The sequence below is a fragment of the Rhineura floridana genome, chromosome 11 (assembly GCF_030035675.1).
Source record: "Rhineura floridana isolate rRhiFlo1 chromosome 11, rRhiFlo1.hap2, whole genome shotgun sequence".
Taxonomy (NCBI): domain Eukaryota; kingdom Metazoa; phylum Chordata; class Lepidosauria; order Squamata; family Rhineuridae; genus Rhineura; species Rhineura floridana.
In genome coordinates this window covers 72,437,556-72,456,748 of record NC_084490.1, presented here as the reverse complement: position 1 = coordinate 72,456,748, position 19,193 = coordinate 72,437,556, and the positions used below count along the sequence as shown (strand labels likewise).

General features: G+C 39.3%; 1 protein-coding gene across 1 annotated transcript in view; it reads right to left on the bottom strand.

The window, feature by feature from the left end:
- The window catches only part of LOC133368054 (zona pellucida-binding protein 2-like), a 93,108-nt gene that overhangs the window by 58,010 nt on the left and 15,905 nt on the right, over positions 1–19,193 (bottom strand). The window contains exon 5 of the mRNA XM_061592137.1: positions 8,150–8,293. Coding sequence (XP_061448121.1) covers positions 8,150–8,293 — 144 coding nt within the window. The remainder of the gene's footprint in view (positions 1–8,149; positions 8,294–19,193) is intronic.

The following is a 19,193-nucleotide window of genomic DNA, read 5'->3' as shown; positions in this document are numbered from 1 at the left end:
GGCTCTACCCTTTTTGTTGTCCTCTTCTATTTCTATACAATAACCATTGTAATAGTTCTCTTTGTCCTTACATACTAGTCTCCGTATTGTTGCATTTAGGGTTCTAACCATGTTTCTATCTCCTTTTGCTTTTGCTGTCCTTCTGTCTTTAAACATTGTAAGAGTTTCTTCAGTCATCCATTGAACTAGAGGTATTGTCATTTTGCATTCTTCCCTGATCATGTCTCTGACTTCACTCTATAGTTCTTCTGGTTCTCTGTCAACTAAGTTTAAAGCCTCAAATCTGTTCCTTATTTGATCTTTATATTCTTCTGGGATGTTATTTAAATTGTATACTTCCCTCTATTAAGACTATTAGTGATCTTCATGAGTGAGTACCAATCCTTAATTTAGTCTAAAAACACACATGCACAGGCACACATATCATACAAGAGGCATCAACAGGTCAGCATAACCCCAATGTACGCAAAAGTACAAAAGAAAATCTAAGAAAAATAAAATCCCAAACAGCTTCTGTGTTAAGTTCTGCATGCTAACTGTTGAGAAAAACTAGAGAGCAGGGAAGTTCCAGGTTTCAAGTTCTGGTTTGTAAAGGAAAACTGTGGCCTAACAAATCTTGGAAATATTATATTATGGAGAGAGGGGGGGAAGGAAAGAAAGAAAGAAAGAAAGAAAGAAAGAAAGAAAGAAGGAAAGAAAGAAAGAAGGAAAGAAGGAAAGAAGGAAAGAAGGAAAGAAGGAAAGAAGGAAAGAAGGAAAGAAGGAAAGAAGGAAAGAAGGAAAGAAAGAAAGAAAGAAAGAGTGTGTGGGTACAATGCTTGTTCTCAGTTTATTAGATCGAAATCATTACATCTGAATGGGGTAGGGCCATTGTACATAGGAACATAAGAAAAACCTGTTAGACCAGGCCAGTGGCCCATCTAGTCCAACATCCTAAGTAAGTAAGTAAAATTTATTAACGATCCATTGATCCATACACCATATCATACATTAACCATAATAATTTACAATTTCAGGAATATTTGTTTAAAAAGAGTTCACTCCAATATTAAAAAGCTATTGTAAGCTCTGAACAAATGTACTTCTTATTGAAATTGCTGCTACCGCAAATTTTGCTACTTCAAAGGTAATTTCTTTCTTATAGTCTGATAATAAAAAGTTTATTTGTAAGTGTTCTGAGTTTGATTTTCGATAATCTAAAAGGGGTACTATTAAAAGCGATCGCAGATGTTCATATATGGGGCAATGAAGCAGGACATGGATATTCGATTCGACTTCCCCTTTTCCACAGGGGCATAGGCGTTCTTCATATGGGATCTTATTATAACGTCCCTCTAATACCCTTGATGGGAGAACATTCATTCTTAGCCAGGTAAATGCTTTTCTATATTTTGGTATATTTAAGTTGTTTAAATAGGGCATGGGGATAGGAAACTTTGCATTGTGTCTATATTTCCTTGATTGTTCTAAATGAATTTGATAATCGATATCTCTTATACGCTGTTTGATATTTATCTTAGCGGTCTCACTTCCCATCTGTATTATAGTCTGCTTTGAAAAGCCAAGATATTGGAGTTTGTTAAGGATAGTAGAGTTCCAAATATATTTAAAATTGTCTATTAATATATGAGGAGCTAGTCCATGAGGTTCTAGGGTTAGTTTTATCCAATAATTGATCTTCAAGGACCAGATTAGTGATTCTATGGACTGTACCCCCGTTTCTAATCTTATTACACTGTTCGGGACACATGGGGGTATTGCCAGAATAGATCGTATGAAAGAAGTCTGAACAACTTCTAGCTCTGGGAATTTATCTCTTGTTGTCGCTTGCATGCCATAAATAAGCTGAGGGATTATCTTAGCTTGAAATACTTTAATGGCAGGGATAATCGGTTGTCCTCCGTTAGTGTAATAGAACTTTGACAATGCTTTAGATGTCTTCTTTGCATTTATTATAACTGATTTTATGTGATAGCTGTGACTACCTGATGATTGGAAAGTGAATCCCAGATATTTAAATGAAGTCACTTGATCAATTAATCTTCCATTTAGTATCCATTGATATTTTGTTCTTTTTTTGCTGAACAGCATTACCTTAGTTTTTTGATAGTTTATGTCTGTCTGGCAATACTGGGCTATTCCTCTTAATAATCTCTTTAGGCCTATTGGAGTCTTTGATAGTAAGGTCAGATCATCAGCATATAAAAGGGCATTTCTTGGGGCATTAGCTAGCATTGGGGAATGAATAGCATAAGTGTCTAATTTTTTTATTACATCGTTAATATACAAGTTAAAGAGAAGGGGTGATAGAATACATCCTTGTCTTACGCCTTTTGACGTTACGATCGAATTAGTTAAATGGCCCTGCATGTTGCATCTAACTTTCAGCTTAGTATTTTTATATAATCCTTGCATCAACGTTAGTAAACGTCTATCCACTCCTAAATGGTATAATTTCGCCCATAATCTTGATCTTGGTATCAAATCAAATGCTGCTTTCAGATCGATGTATGCCACACAAAAAAATCCCCCTTTTCTATGCGCGTATTTATCAATGATATGCTGCAGCACTAATATATGATCCATTACTGATCTTTTTGGTCTGAAACCTGCTTGTTCTTGGATCAATATATCTGTTTGTTCTGCCCAAGTGATCAATTTGTTAAATAGGTGGGCAGCATATAGCTTACTAATAACATTTAAAAGGCTAATTGGTCGGTAATTTTCTGGGTCTGTCGGCGAACCTTTCTTAAAGATGGGCACTACTGTCGCCATTCCCCAATCGTCTGGTACTATCATTGTTGAATCAATATATGAAAATAATGATGCTAATACAGGGGCCCACCATTCAGCATTATTTTTATATACTTCAGAGGGAACATTGTCTGGGCCAGGCGCTTTATTAAGTTTTAAATTCTTAATCAATTCAAGTATTTCCTCCTGGGATACTGGCATCCATTTTGGAAGTTCATTCAGTATCGTATATTCATATATCCCCTCTTCCTCTGGGCTATGGTATAATTTTGTAAAGTGCTTCTCCCAGACTTTTGATGGAATATTACAATTAAAGTGGGAGTGTGATTTCGGCCAATAAGATGTAATCAATTTCCAAAAAATATTTGAATTTTTTAATTTAGCGGCATTTTGTAAACAAATCCATCTTTCAGACCTTTCTGTTTGTTTTTTCTGCTTAATTAGTTGTTTATATTTTCTCTTAACTATTGCGTATCTTTGCAAATCTTCAGAACGGCCTGACAAGGTATATGCTTTGTAAATTGCTCGAAGTTGTTTTTTAAATTGGACACAATCTTTATCAAACCAAAATTTCGCTCAGTTAGATTTACAATTTGAATTGTTTCCAGAGTGTTTAGTCAAATTCATCGTTAACATCGTCATTATTTTATTGAGTTGATTCAAAGGGTCCAATGTCTCTGAACTAGTTATTAAATCTTGTCTAATCTTTAATATCTCCTCTGAATTAAGTATTTTAGTAATCTGGTCTGCAATTCTAGGAATCCATCTCACTCTGTTCGAATATATTTCAATATTTTCATCTGGGAAAGAGCTTTTAATTAAATGGATAGAATTCTGTCTGGAATTTACTTCTAGAACAACTGGGAAGTGATCACTTTCTAAACGTCTGACAACCATAAATTTTAATACAGAACCAAATAGTTCACAAGAAATAAAACTTAAATCTATGAGTGACGTTCCCATATATGAAACATAGGTAAATTCTCCCTCAGTATCGCCGGGAGATCGACCATTCAACAGAATCAGATTTAACTTATTTGTTAGTTTCATTAAAAGTAGACCCGCATAATTTATTCCAATGTCTTTTGAGGTTCTCGTTGGGATATTCAATATTTCGTCAGGAATTAAATGTTGTTGAAGATATTTGGAATATAATGCAGCATCGGAAGATCCTAGCCTTGCATTAAAATCTCCCATTAATAAAATCGGGAGAGTTGGGTAATGTTCTGTCAACTCTACAAGATATTTTTCTAATGAATTGAAATGGTTGACAATAATCTCCTTAGAGCGGCCAGGAGGCAGACAAACATTAATCAAGATTATTGAAAAATTAGAAAATTCCATTATTAAAGCAACTGCCAAACCTTTAAGGAATTTTAATTGTTTTACTTTAACTGCTAACGATGTTGAAATTAATATAGCTATGCCTCCTTTGGATCGTCCTCCCATAGAACTAGGAGTAGCTTGAAGATCGAATGAAGTATATCCAGCTAGATATAATTTTTCTTTTAACCAAGTTTCCTGCAATAAAATTATATCATGGGATAGCAAAAACTGTTTTAAATCTTCATTGTTCACCTTGTTTTGCCATCCAGCAATATTCCATGATATAATTTTAAGATTATCCAAAGGGTTACGCTTCCTCTGTCATGGGGATAAACACTGGGCCTCACTATTCTTTTCATTTTGGCCCCCTTCATATGCATTATTTATAGATAATGTTCCAAAAGGATTCGTCGTTAACTGTGCAAGTGGTTTTAATACAGGGTTGTTAACTGGAGAGTCAACAGAAATACTCTGGTTTGGCACTGCTATTATTGGATTTTCACCTCGAATATTAGTTGATGTTACTACCTTCTCTCCTTCAACAGAAATTAATAACATTTTCAATCTATTAACAATGCTTAGTCGTTCCGATGCACTTTGTCTATTACATAAATTTATAAGCATCCGTTCCTCTGGTAAAATTGGTGAAATTATAGAGTTATCTATTGTTGCAGTCTTTTCAGAAATTTCTTGCAGACCATTTATAGTCTTTTCCGAGGGATCATTTCGCTTTGTTACTGTAGGAGCCATTAACTCATTCATGTTAATCGATGGTCTATCCATTTGTTTAGTAATTTGGGGGATATAGAGATTCATCGGAGGAGCAGTATTTTCGAATAGTCTTGATACTTGGATATTTTGATAGTTGAAAATTGATCTTTTATTATATATCAGCATCACATCATCGTGATCTTTAAAAGTTACTATTGCTCTTGCCTTTTTATAGTTGAAATATAAATATTGGATTGATACTATTTGATCTATGTTTATTAAACCCGGTTCACTAGCATCTATTATGTTCCAACAGTGGCGTCTCCGTTGATAGGTGGACAACATACCTCTCGGTTTCGGATAGTTTATGAACACCAATTTATAGTCATTTAATATTAGTTTCCATCTATAATCTGCTAGGTTTGAATTTTCATCTTGTAAAACATCAGGATCAGGGTGGGCCTCCTCTTCTGTGAACCCCGGTACTCTCGTCAGATTGCTCCAATCGTCATCCACTCCGCCAGCTACACCATCCTCATTTGGAAGAGGAGAAGTAGCGCTCAATGTAGGTAGAATTTGTTCTTTGCTAATTTTATTTTTACTTTTTCTGTGTTTCCTTTTCCTTTTCTTCTTCTTTTTAATCTGTTGTTGTTGTGGGGTGTCTAGGAGAGCAAATAATCTCTTAAAATTTAATGAAGAATAGTAAATATCTTTGGAGGCCCTGGTATTTCTATTTCTTTTTTTATTCCTTAGCTTTCGAGTCCTCTTTTTATTAACTTTTCCCGTTAAGGATGGGTCTGTCAATATTGTTTGGGTAGCTTCTGTTTTGCTATTAAATTTCTTTTCCGTTTCAGTTATGGTATTCATTGACTTTGTTATAACTTCTGTTAGTAAATTTAGTAGAGGGACAGATTCCTCTACATATTTAGAAATTTGTGCTAGAGAGGCTGTAACAGCCGATGCCCATGTCCCTTCCATTATCTGTCTGTCCTGAGTGGATGGTAGCTCCGTGGTTTTCATTTCGATCAATGGTGGAGTTAGTATACTCTTCGTGTTCTACTGTGCAATCATATGTTCCATAATTTCCTGCTCTATGATAGTTGAGGTAGTTGGTGTCGAGTTTCTGCTGTACTCAGGTCCTTGAATTATATTCCAGGATTGTTGAGTCATGTCCTTTAAAGGGGTTATATCTTTTTCAAGTGATGATTCCAATGATGGCATAGAGCTACATGTACTAATGTTCTGATTCGGATCCAAAATTACATTCGACTCTCGGTCGGAATCATCTTCTGGGCAAAATAGGAAGTTTTTAAATTCGCCCTCCTTTAGGAGCTCAAAAGCTATACTATCTCTCGGTATAATATCACCTCTTGTTAAAGATGGGAGTGCTCTCTCCAATGTTCCGTTCTCCTTTAAATCGCTACCAATTAATTCGTTCATAGACAGGTGAGTTGTTTTATCATAATCTGCTTGTTTGTAGAATTGCGTTATTTTCTGTTGTTTTTCCTTTTTAGAATGTTTTGTCTTTCTCGATAAGTCTATAATTGTTGGCGGAGTAATACCTTGATCTTTGTAAGATTGCCTTGTTAATACCATTTTGTTTTAATTAGGTATGACGTTTTATTTTAAATCTCAGAGTCTTCGCTCTTTCTTTCACTATTAACGATCTCAACGTTCGCGGTAAATAGCAAATATATCAGAAGTTGGAAAGCTTTGAATTGTGTATCTAGCAGTCCTCATTTGATAAAACTAAAAGGAGTCTCTATATATTACAACCAGCTTTTAATTGCTTCCGTCTGTTTCCAGTGCCTCATAAGTCAAAGTTTAAAACTAGCATGAAAGCTAAAGCTTAGAGGGAGTTTAGAGTGATAAAGTCTGAAAGCTGTAAATCTTCGAAGGTAAGTATATAAATATAATTATGGAGCTTCGTTATTGTGCGTCTCATCTCGTGGCCATCTTGCTTTTATGTGTGGGTACAATGCTTGTTCTCAGTTTATTAGATCGAAACATCTGAATGGGGTAGGGCCATTGTACATAGGAACATAAGAAAAACCTGTTAGACCAGGCCAGTGGCCCATCTAGTCCAACATCCTGTTCACACAACAGGTTGGTAGATTGGCTGTAAAATGGAGAATTCAAGTATTTCGTGATTATTTCTCAAGTTGGTTGTGCTAGGTGGCACTTAATAAAACTGGTAAAAGGAAAATCCTGTTTGAAATGAGTATAGCCTGATTCATTTTTTGTGTGGTTTTCAAGTTAAGATTATTTATGATTTTAGATTTTGGTATTTAACACACAGGAATAAAGCTAACTACATTCAACTCAGGCTTACAGTAACAAAGTGTCAAAATGTTTGCAAAATAGTTGGCACTGCAATGGGTTTTCTTCTTACAAAAATAACAACTAAGGTGATGCAGTATTGTATTCCAGTTTTTGCAATCATATAAAACTTGGAGGCCTCATGCTTCTGAGCTGGGCAGCAAAAGCAGGCAGCAGATGTTTGTGCATACTTGGAAAGCTCCCTATTTATACAGAAAAATATTAGCTGGAAGATTAAAAGAAAAAAGAGGAAAAAAGGCTGGAGGAGCCATGGAATGAAGACAGCTGAGCCTCAGCTGAAAGAGAAAAAACAGCAAGGATGAAATTGACCTGATGAATTCCTTAACAATTTTTCGCACACTTGAGGGAGTGGGGATGCCAGGGGATCTGCACCATGAAGCATGCATCACCCAAGCTGTAATTCCCCAAACCACCAATCCAGAATACTATAAGCTTTCAAGGGTTCTGGGAGATGAATTTACAATAACTGGAAAACTGATTCCTTTGATCTTAATCATCCTTCCAAGGTCTTTTTCAGCTGTGAAGGAGACAGAGGCCACAAGATTTTATAGTATCCTGGAAGAAAGGATGAAATTAGGACTAGACATATAATTGGATTTCCAACTGCAAACTCTCCCATACACTGCAGATAGGGAAAAATAAAAATAGCCCATTCTCTCACCCAGTACTGATGGGTAGATGAACAGCTTCCTGCTCACCTAGCCCAAAACTCAGCAAAGAGTCAGTCTCACACTATGGATTTTCCAATAATTGATCCTACCCTGACCATTTCTTGTCAGCCACTTATAAATTATTTTTTGAGATGTAACAGATGTCATTACTTAAGTACACTGTATGATCTATTACTACCTTTCATAACATGACAATTATTCCAGACAAATAATTTTGTACTACTGAAATGCCTTATTTGATTACTTTATTATGCTTTTCATGTACATCACTGAATATTTTACAAATTCATGTCAAACAATGAAATTAAAATTAAAATTAAAATTTAAATAACTAAAACCTTACTTACCATAGACCATAAAATGGATTTCTGTAGCCCGTTGTTCAGTTTTATATATATATTTCACTTTGCAAGTGTAACCTCCAGAGTCACTGCCTTTAATATTATAAATCTCCAAGTTACCATCATCAGTTAAAACAAATCTTTGTGATTCTACAGATAAAAACATATAACAAAAAATATTGTGCCATTAAATAGTAAAAAAGTAACTAGCCATAAAGTTAACCATAGAGTCATGGGGCTTTATGGTCATGAAGGTCTGTAGTGGTATAGGGAAATTCTCCAGAGCCAAGCACTCCCAGCCTGTATTTTCAAATAGTAGAAATATACAGCCTTTGATAAAGCACACAATAGCGGGTTGAGCAAAGAAAAAGAGAATCAAAAAGGTATGTAAGGGACAAAAATATAGAGACAATTTATTCCTATAATCCTTCTGTACCACTAATGCCAGGATAATTCCAGTATAATGTAATTGCAATCAAAATGCACTACTAGCAGCAAGTGGTAAGCAAATAAATAAATAAATAAAATGATACCAGGTGAAACAATACAGTTTAGCAAAACTGACAGAACCAAAAATAAGCAATTAGTAATAATTCAGTAATATAAACTGAGCATTAGTCACATGGGAATAAATTCGTGGGGCATATTTTCCTGACAACATTCATATGTTGGAGACTTCTAAATGTTTTGATCTTTCCCAGTGTATTAATATTATCCTCACTATATTTCTCAGCACACAGAAAAGTAACTGATTTATAACTCAATCCTATGCATACATACTTTAAAAGGTTATATTATGTTCACTGGGGCTGACTGCCAAGTACATTTGTATAGGGATGTGCTACAAAGCTTCCATTGCACATTTGACTACATAACACTGTTCTCTCCATACCTGCCTGTCCAGGTCTTATTACTCTGGTCAGTCTTAATCGGAAATAGAAGTATTATTGATCCAATTACTAATCAGCTATTAGTTGGGATGGGAAAGAAATTTGATTCGGTTCACATTTAAAGCCAAATCTATCAAATTTGAACTTTCTGAAACAATATGAGAATCAAAATATAGACATCCTTTGAAATTCATGCTTATCTGAATTGTGCAATGCAGTTCTCCAACCAACTAATATTTTTAAATGTATAAGAAAAAATGTGCAAGAAAATGAATATAATAGTAAAAATAACATGCAAAATGCATTATATTATAAGAACTTCCTTGCAAAAATGTGTTTATTAGGAGAAATGTACACTAAAATGCTGAAGAATTTTCATGAGGATTTTTTAAACTCCTGAAGAAATGTGGAGAACTGAATTTAAGACTGGAAAACTGAAATACTGAGAGAACCTAAACTGACAGATCCTTCCATCTGAAGCTATTAGTAAAACCTCAGTTCCATGAGCTACTGTATCAACATAGCAGTAGACTGTGCACAAGCAGCGGCGGCTGTTCCCCACTGGCCTGTGGTGATGGGGTAGAGGGCAGGGCAGTGAATTGTAGGTGAAACCAAAGGTTACACTAGGTGGAGCCATGAGCATCAGCAGCAGGGGCATAAGGGGTCAGTTGCTCCCCCTTGGATGAGCCATAATTCCCAGATTTCCACCTTTCATTTTTTTAAAGTGTAATATCTTAAATCTTTTGCTTCAAAAAACTCCACTTTTGGGGATGGAAAGATGAAGAGTTCTTAGACAGAACGCTGGAACAACAGCAGCAAAGAGAAGTGGAGGAGGAGGAGCAACAGCATGTGGTAGCAGAAGAGGAGACTGCTTTGGAGAGGAACAACAAAGTGGAGGAAACTCCGTGGGAAATGGTAACAGGAACAGAAGAGTTAGAAGACACCCTTCACCAGTGGAGCTATGGAACCGCTTTCAACCACTCGAGGATGAGGACAGCCTGTGGTGGAAGAATTACAGGAGACCCCGTGCGACAAAGAGCAAGAGGCTGAAGCACAATCAAGCAGGAGCAATGAAACCTCACCCCACAACAAGAAGAGTGCTAGTAGTGGAAGACTCCCTACTGTGTGGGATCGAAACCCAAGTATGCAGAGAAAATCCGTGGACTCGGCAGGTATGCAGTTTACCAGGAGGAAGGATTAGTGATGCGACAGAAGGGTTGCAATCACTCATCAAGCCCACCAACAGGTATCCCTTTCTCTTCATCCATGTGGGAACAAATGATACTGCCAAATGGAATTATGAAAAAATCACATAAGACTTTGAAGCTCTAGGAAAGAAACTCAAGGACTTTGGGGCCCAGATAGTTTTTTCATCCATCCTTCCAGTACTTAGAAGAGGAGTAGAAAGGGAAAGAAAAATACTCCATGTGAATGAATGGCTATGAAGATGGTGACGACATGAGAGATTTGGATTCTGGGACCACGGACTATGCTTCCTGGAAGATGGACTGCTGGCAAGTGATGGGTTGTATCTCACAAGGACTGGGAAGCATGTGTTTGGCCACAGCATGAAGAAGTTCATCAGGACGGCTTAAGCTGAATCCTAAGGGGGAGGGAGACGTAAACTTGGTGGTAACGACTGATGAAGGCTTGTGCACAGTAACGGGAACAGAGAGATCAGCTCTAATAGGGCCCAGGAACAGTCTTCAGAAAAATGTAGTACGGAAGCCAAGCCATAAATCACATCGTCTTCGATGTCTGTATGTGCATGGGAAACAAGCAGGACGAACTTGAACTCTTAATACAGGAGGGTAATTACAACTTGATAAATACAGGCATACCCCGCTTAACGTCGCTTCACTAAACGTTGCCTCGCTATAATGTACATGCTCCATATGTCTGTATTTCTCCAGAAACACAGCTAGCAAACCACTTACAGGGTTAGGGTTAGGGAGAGGCGCGGCAGCGCAGCAGCAGAGGCTTTAGCATGTGGGGGTGGAAATAAATACGATCGGGCCACCACAAATCAGCTGGGAGGCATGATCACGATCAGCTGGGAGGCGCGGCAGCGCAGCAGCAGAGACTTTAGCACGTGGGGGTGGAAATAGACACGATTGCGCCACCGCAAATCAGCTGGGAGGCGCAATTGCGATCAGCTGGGAGGCGCGGCAGCGCAGCAGCAGAGGCTTTAGCATGGGGCTTTGACGCTCCGCGTGAAGGAGAGGGAAAAAAAGGTTTCAAAGGTAGTGCTTCACATTAAGGACATTTTCGGTTTACGTACTCGCTCTGGTCTCATTGAGTACGTTAATGCGAGGTATTGCTGTATAACTGAAACTTGGTGGGATGACTCCTACGACTGGAATACAGCAATTGAAGGATATAACTTGTTCAAAAAGAACAGAAGGAATAAAATGGGAGGTGGAATCATGCTATATGTTAAATATATATATCCCTGCACAGAAATACAGGAGGATGAGCTCCACTGAGAGTATCTGGATTAAAATTAATGGGGCAAATAATAAAAGGAATGTGGTGCTTAGAGTCTACTACCGACCACCTAATCAAGGAGAAGACAAGAATATAACTTTTGAAAAGCAAATTGCCCATGTTGGGAGACAAATTCTGCCAAACACGGCCCCTCCAAGAAATTTCTGACTTTTGTTGAAGATAACTTTCTCCTACAGAAAGTGGAGGAAGCAACCAGAGGATCAGCTATCCTGGGCTTGATTCTAACCAATAGAGATGGTTTGGTGGATGAAGTGGCAGTTACGGGAACTCTGGGGGAAAGTGACCACACCATACTTGAATTCTTGATTTTAACAGAAGCAAAAGCTGAGAGTAGCCATACACGCACCCTGGACTTCAGGAAAGCTGATTTTAATAAACTCAGAACAATTGTAAGTACTGCTCCATGGCAAGCCACCCTAGTGAGAAAAGGAGTCCAACGTGGGTAGGAGTTTCTAAAAAAGGAAATTCTAAAAGCGCAATGGCAAGCAATTCCAACAAGGAAAAAAGGGGGGAAACAGCAGAAGAAGCCAATGTGGCTTCACAAAAAGCTTAGTGATGACCTGAAAACAAAAAAGGACACATACAGGACGTGGAAAGAAGGCCAGGCCACAAAGGAAGAGTACAGGCAGGTATCACAGAATTGCAGGAATGGTGTCAGGAAGGCTAAAGCTGAGAATGAGCTGAGGTTAGCGAGAGATGCTGAAAGCAACAAAAAAAGCTTTCTTCAGGTACATCCATAGTAAAAGACAGAGAAAAGAAACGGTGGCACAGCAACTCAATGAGGATGGCAAAATGATAACAGATGACAAAGAAAAGGCAGAAGTGCTTAATTCCTAACTTTGGCTCAGTCTTCTCCCAAAAAAGGGTCTATGACCCTCCCGGGAAACATGAAGTAGAAGGGGCAGGATTAGAGCTTGAGATTGATAGACAAACGGTCAAGGAATACCTAATCACTTTGAACGAGTTCAGATCGGCATAGCCCGATAAACTGCATCCTACAGTATTGAAGGAACTGGCTGAAGAACTCTCAGAATCGCTGTCTATTATCTTTGCGAAATCATGGAGGACTGGTGAAGTGCCAGATGACTGGAGGAGAGCTAATGTTGTCCCTATCTTCAAAAAGGGCAAAAAGGAGGAACTGGGAAATTACAGACCAGTCAGCCTAACAACAATCCCTGGAAAAACTCTGGAGCAGATTATAAAGCAGCCAATCTGTAACTACCTTGAAAACAATGCACTGATTACTAGAAGCCAACATGGATTTGTGAACAAGAAATCCTGCCAAACTAATCTTATCTCAGGTAACCTCCCTTGTAGACTGTGGGAATGCTGTGGACATAATATATCTAGACTTCAGAAAAGCTTTTGACAAAGTGCCCCATGATATTCTGATTAGCAAATTAGCTAAATGTGAGCTGGATGGAACAACTATCAGGTGGATCCACAACTGGCTCCAGAATCGTACTCAAAGAGTGCTTATCAATGGTTCCTTCTCAAACTGGGTGGAAGTAACGAGTGGGGTACCACAGGGCTCGGTCCTGGGCCCAGTGCTCTTTAACATTTTTATTAATGACTTGGATGAGGAGGTACAAAGCATGCTTATCAAATTTGCAGATGATACAAAATTGGGGGGCATAGCTAATACCGTGGAAGACAGAAACAAAATTCAAAGGGACGCTGATAGGCTGCAGCATTGGGCTGAAAACAACAGAATGAAATTCAACAGGGATGAATGCAAAGTTCTACACTTTGGAAAAAGAAACCAAATGCACAGTTATAAGATGGGAGATAGTTGGCTCAGCAATACGACATGCGAGAAGGATCTTGGAATTGTCATTAATCACAAGCTGAGTATGAGCCAACAGTGTGATGTGGCTGCAAAAAAGGCAAATGCTATATTAGGCTGTATTAACAGAAGTATAGTTTCCAAAGCGCATGAAGTATTAGTTCCCCTCTATTCAGCACTGGTTAGGCCTCATGTTGAATACTGAGTCCCGTTCTGGTCTCCGCACTTCAAGAACAGGTTCAGAGGAGGGCAACAAGGTGCTCTTTTGTAAGCTGCCTTGAGTGCCTTTTGGCCAGAAGGCGGGGTAGAAATATTAAAATCAAATCAAATAAAAATCAAACAAGGATGATCAGGGGACTGGAAACAAAGCCCTATGAGGAGAGACTGAAAGAACTGGGCATGTTTAGCCTGGAGAAGAGAAGACTGATGGGAGATATGATAGCCCTCTTCAAGTATATGAAAGGTTGTCACACAGAGGAGGGCTGGGATCTCTTCTCAATCGTCCCAGAGTGCAGGACACGGAATAATGGGCTCAAGTTGCAGGAAGCCAGATTTCAACTGGACATCAGGAAAAACTTCCTAACTGTTAGAGCCATACGACAATGGAACCAATTACCTAGAGAGGTAGTGGGCTCTCCGACACTGGAGGCATTCAAGAGGCAGCTGGACAGCCATGTGTCGGGAATGCTTTGATTTGGATTCCTGCATTGAGCAGAGGGTTGGACTTGATGGCCCTATAGGCCCCTTCCAACTCTACTATTCTATGATTCTAATCCCCACATGTGAATGGAAAACAATGGATTTGAAGCTACCATTGTGCATGAAGTGTGGACAAATTTACTATAATGGTAAAAGCAGTGTATTTGCTATTAAGAAATGTTCCCATGTGGTTAAGCCCTCTGGGGGTGGTTGTCTGCAAGGTGCTTTCCTGCTTTTGAGCCCAGGGGGCAAACCTGTGAGATTCAGGTTTGCAGCAGGCTTTCCTGCAGGAAAGTGCCTTGCAATCCACCACCTCCAGGATTGCTCTCTGGGTTCAACAGCCAATGAGCCGAGGGAGCAAAGCGAATCTGATTGATGCAGGTTTGGAAGATATTTTCCTGAAGGAAAGCACCTTGAAAACCAGCCCCCAGTGTGATCCTGTGGGGAGGCAGCAGCAGTGCCCCACCTCTGGACAGCCCCGGGTCACTCTGGGGCATCCAATCTGACCAGTAGACATCTTTGGCTATCAGAACCCTATTTGACAGAGTCCTAAAAAAGTCCAAATGGGCCCAATTTGGCTTAGGCCTTGGACCTCATCTGAATCTGGTGCATGGCCCCACTGATAACTCCAGTGCAGTCTGATTAACTTGACGTTTGTTGGGGGCGGTTAGGGAAATGCAATGGAAAGGGGACTGTGTAGTTGATTGTAGCATCACTGCAATTTATTAAAGCTGAAGGAGGTGAAGAAAACCAGGGAAAGAAGTGAGGGTTTCAGCACTGAGAAGAAAGTCGGCTATGTACACATTACTGGCTCAAAACATAGCTAGGTCATTCTTTTTCTTAATATGGATCAAAGCAGGGTTGTAGGAAATACACCGAAAGACGAAACGCCATAAAGCGGGGCCTGCCTGTATTTATTTTGCCCCCCCCAATCCCTATGGACACTCACGGGTGGAGTTAACAATAGGCACAGCCAAGCCCCTCCTCCCCTTTTTTTCTCTTGGTCCTGCTCCTGTATCTTTAACAGCAGCCTGACATACAGAAATTAAACAGTGAAGCTATTCATGGCATGGCTGTACCAATGGTGGGGAAAAAAAATTCAGCCCGAGTATCTGCATGTGCACTTACAAGTTTAAGTCCTATTGCAGTCAAGGGGTTTTACTTCTTAGAGCACAGGATTGCAGCATTCATTTTTTAATATCAGGTTGTTACTAAACTCACAGCAGGAGAGCCAGATTTTTTTTAAAAAAGTTGACAATCCTGTTGCCGCTATGTAATCTATAAAGATGTCTCAGGTCATACATTTTGCAGGGTCAACTACAGTTACCATCTTTTATCTTCCAAGGTCTTGTTGCCTCCAAGGACCACCACATATGAAATACTTGGGGGTGGGTGAATGGTTCCTCCCCCCTTCCCAATTTGTTATTGCTATAAGATACAAGTACAATAATAGTCTAAGCATGTAGATAAAAAGAATACTCAAATATAACTTCCATTCCATAAGATATTTTAAAAAAGGCATGGTAAAAGAAAATTAGGGGCATGAGTAAAGCAGATTAAATTATTCTATAAATTACTAAATTGTTTGCTGTAGTATACACAGGTGAATACTTTCCTGAGTCTCATTACACCTATTTTGTTTTGATAAATAAGTTATTTGTTTATCTGCTGTTACTATTACAATGTTGGTCAACTTTACCATGTGGGGCAGTCCCATGTTTTTATTATCTACTCACCCATTTTGGGAATAAAGGATTTCTTCCAGTTAGAACAGATGGTTAAACATGCAGCTGTTAACAAGTGTATTTACTAGCTCTGTGTCCATTGATAAAACTACAACTTTAATGAATGCAAAGAACATTATGAGATATTTTTATGTCGGTTCCTAGTCCCAAGTACAAGATACATGCCTATAGCATCCATTCAGAAGTAACTGATACTGTAATGTGGTTATTTTACTCTTGAGTACTGAGTTCATAATTATCTCCTATGCCCCTGAGATATTGTCCCTAAAGAAGCTCCTTGGAACTGCCAATGGTTCTATTTCATTCCCTGCCTGTAAAGTTGTGGAAGAATTTGGGGATCTCTGCAGATAATTCCATAGCAATGCTTCTTTTTACAAGGCTTTGCTGGGCTGAGCAGTGTACAGGATCCAGCATGAACTCAACTCGCTACCAAAAGACAACTGGAAAATAGTATAGGTAGATGCACTCAAGTTATTAATCTGAGGGGCACCTGGCCAACTAGATTCTCTGGCTTGGGTTCCTCAAGAGTACCTATCATTGCTCTAAATGTTTAGGGCAGTGTTTCTTAAACTGTGGGCCAGGACCCACCAGTGAGCCTTGGACCACTTCAAGTGAGCCTCCATGCCTCAATCTGCCCAATGCCTCCTTTCTTGCCTCCCCAATCCATGCCATAGAGTTTTGGTTGGACCAATGCCAGTGAGAAAAAATATTAGTATTAATAATAAAAAAACAAACTGAGAATAGAACGGAAAGAGTTAAGATAGCTGTAGCAGCTGGTGGGGCAGAGCAGCATTGTTTACTTCCGTTTCCAGTGTGGAATTCGCTGCCAGTAACAGAGAGGGGCAAAGCAGCGGGGACGGTGGCATGGGGCAGGCACAGTGGCCGAGCCAATCCAATACTCTCAATGCTGTGCCCGCATCGTGCTGACCTTCCCACCACCTTGCCCCTCCCCCTCTCCGTAACCAGTAGTGACCTCCACTCTGAGGAGCAAGGTCAGAAACACCAGCCCACCAGCTGCTACTGTAAGAGAGAAAAACTGTTATAGGATTAAAAATGAATGTAAAAGGACCAGAGAGGAGGAATGAAACTGGCAGTTTGGGGCAGGGAATAAAATAGATCAGGAACTGGCTAGGAAACAGAAAGCAGAGAGCTATACAAATTCGAGTCCTCCAAGGATTCGTACTAGGACCTGTGCTTTTTAACTTGTTCATGATTGATCTAGAGTTAGGGGTGAGCAGTGAGGTGGCCAAGTTTGCTGACGATACTAAATTGCTCAGGGTTAATTAAAACAAAAAGGGATTGCAAAGACCTCCAAAACGGTCTCTTCAAACTTAGTAAACAGGCAGTAAAATGGCAAATGCAATTGATTGTAAACAAGTATAAAGTGATGCATATTGGAACCTCATAATTTCACAAATAAGCTCATAGGGTCTGAACTGGCGGTGACTGACCATGAAGGAAACCTTGGGGTCATAGTGGATAGCTCGATGAAGATGTCAACCCAGTGTGCAGCAACTGTGAAAAAGGCAAATTCCATGCTAGGGATCATTAGGAAAGGAATTGAAAATAAAACTGCTAATATCGTAATGCTGTTGTACAAATCTATGGAGCAGCTGCATTTGGAATACTGTGTACAGTTCTGGTCACCTCACCTCAAAAAGTTATTGCAGAGTTAGAAAAGGTTCAGAAACATACAACCAGAATGATCAACAGAATGGAGCAATTCCCCTATGAGGAAAGGTTGCAGCACTTGGGGCTTTTTATTTTAGAGAAAAGGCAAGTAAGAAGTGATATGACAGAGGTGTATAAAATATGCATGGGCTGGAAAAAGTGGATAGGGAAAGGTTTTTCTCCCTCTCTCATAACACTAGAATTCAGGGACATCCAATAAAGGTGAATGTTGGAAGATTCAGGACAGAGAAAAGAAAGTACTTCACACAGTGTGTAGTTAAAGAAAGGAATTTGCTTCCACAAGAGGCAGTGATGGCCACCAACGTGGATGGCTTTAAAAGAGGATCAGGCAAATCCATGGAAGTTAAGGCTATCAGTGACTACTAGCCCTGATGGCTCTGCTCTGCCTCCATGGTCGGAGGCAGCATGCTTCTGAATGCCAGTTGCTGGCATCCCAGGAGGGGACCGTGCTCTTGTGCTTGGGTCCTGCTTAAGGGCTTCCTATGGGCTTCTGGTTGGCCACTGAGAGAACAGGATGCTGGACTAGAAAGGCCACTGGCGTGATCCAGCAGGCTCTTCTTATGTTCTTATGTTCTTATGTACAAGCTGAGTGTGAAAGTAGAAGGGGAGAGTAAATGTCTGTAGTTAGCTTGAGAAAAGTTGAGCTATGGAACTCTTTGCCACATGGAAAATAATTGTGGTAAATAATTTGGCAATTTCCAAAGATAGATTACATATCAATAGGAAGCTACGTCAGTAACTGCCAGCTGGCTATGCCAAACTCTGTCTCCGTCTACCACCATTTTGTGACGGGCTCTGCCCCTGTACTACCATTTTTCAACTGGTGGCCTCAGTAATTTTCAACAGTCTCACTTCAAGTGAGCCCTGCGGTCAAGTGAGTTTAAGAACCCCTGGTGTGGGGCCAAAGGACCTTCTCAACTTCTCTGCATTTCACCAGCTTCCATTGCTTTCATGGTTCATATTATAATTATAATATATTAATATGTTCTTCATACTATTATTATTATATTAATAGTAAAACAGAAATGGGGGAGGAAGAAATTCCATGTTTCCTATTGGGGCAAAATCCTAATTTGTGGATGTTCAAATCAATTCTTTATTGTTAAGGTCAATGACCAGCATAAAATAGTGACATAAAACTCTCAAAAGAGAAGGTTATACAGAAGAATAAAATGCAATAGAATGGGGTAAAATGAGGTAGGATAAAATTGTTAAAACATAGTATTATAAAATTCCAAGAGAACAAAAACCCAAGATGGTTAAGGTCAGTTCCTGGTGAGTTTTGCTTGCTGCAGCACAAAATTTGTGGATGTTAAAACAACAGATGGCAGATCTTTTTTAAAATTTTAAGCAACAATCATATGCAAAATTTCATAAATGCAAGTCCTATTAAAATCAACCAACACTGCAGGATAGCACTGTACATTTATTTGTGCCTAACTATGTGGGGAAGGGGAGGATAAAAAACAGTCTGAAAGAAGGAAGAGGGGTAAAAGCTGAGACCTGTGGTACGGAGAAGCTGCAAAGGTTTTCACTTCCCTCTCTTCATGCATTCTCTTTTTAGCAAGCACTATCATGTAGCCCTAAAGTTGAGATCCCAAAGTGGTATTGGCACACTCAAATTGCACACTAAGAAATGTATTATTACAGAGGCTAACAAATATACTATGCAAACACTACACTTCCTCAGAAAGCATTTCCCCAGCCACCACAACCTGGACATGTGCATC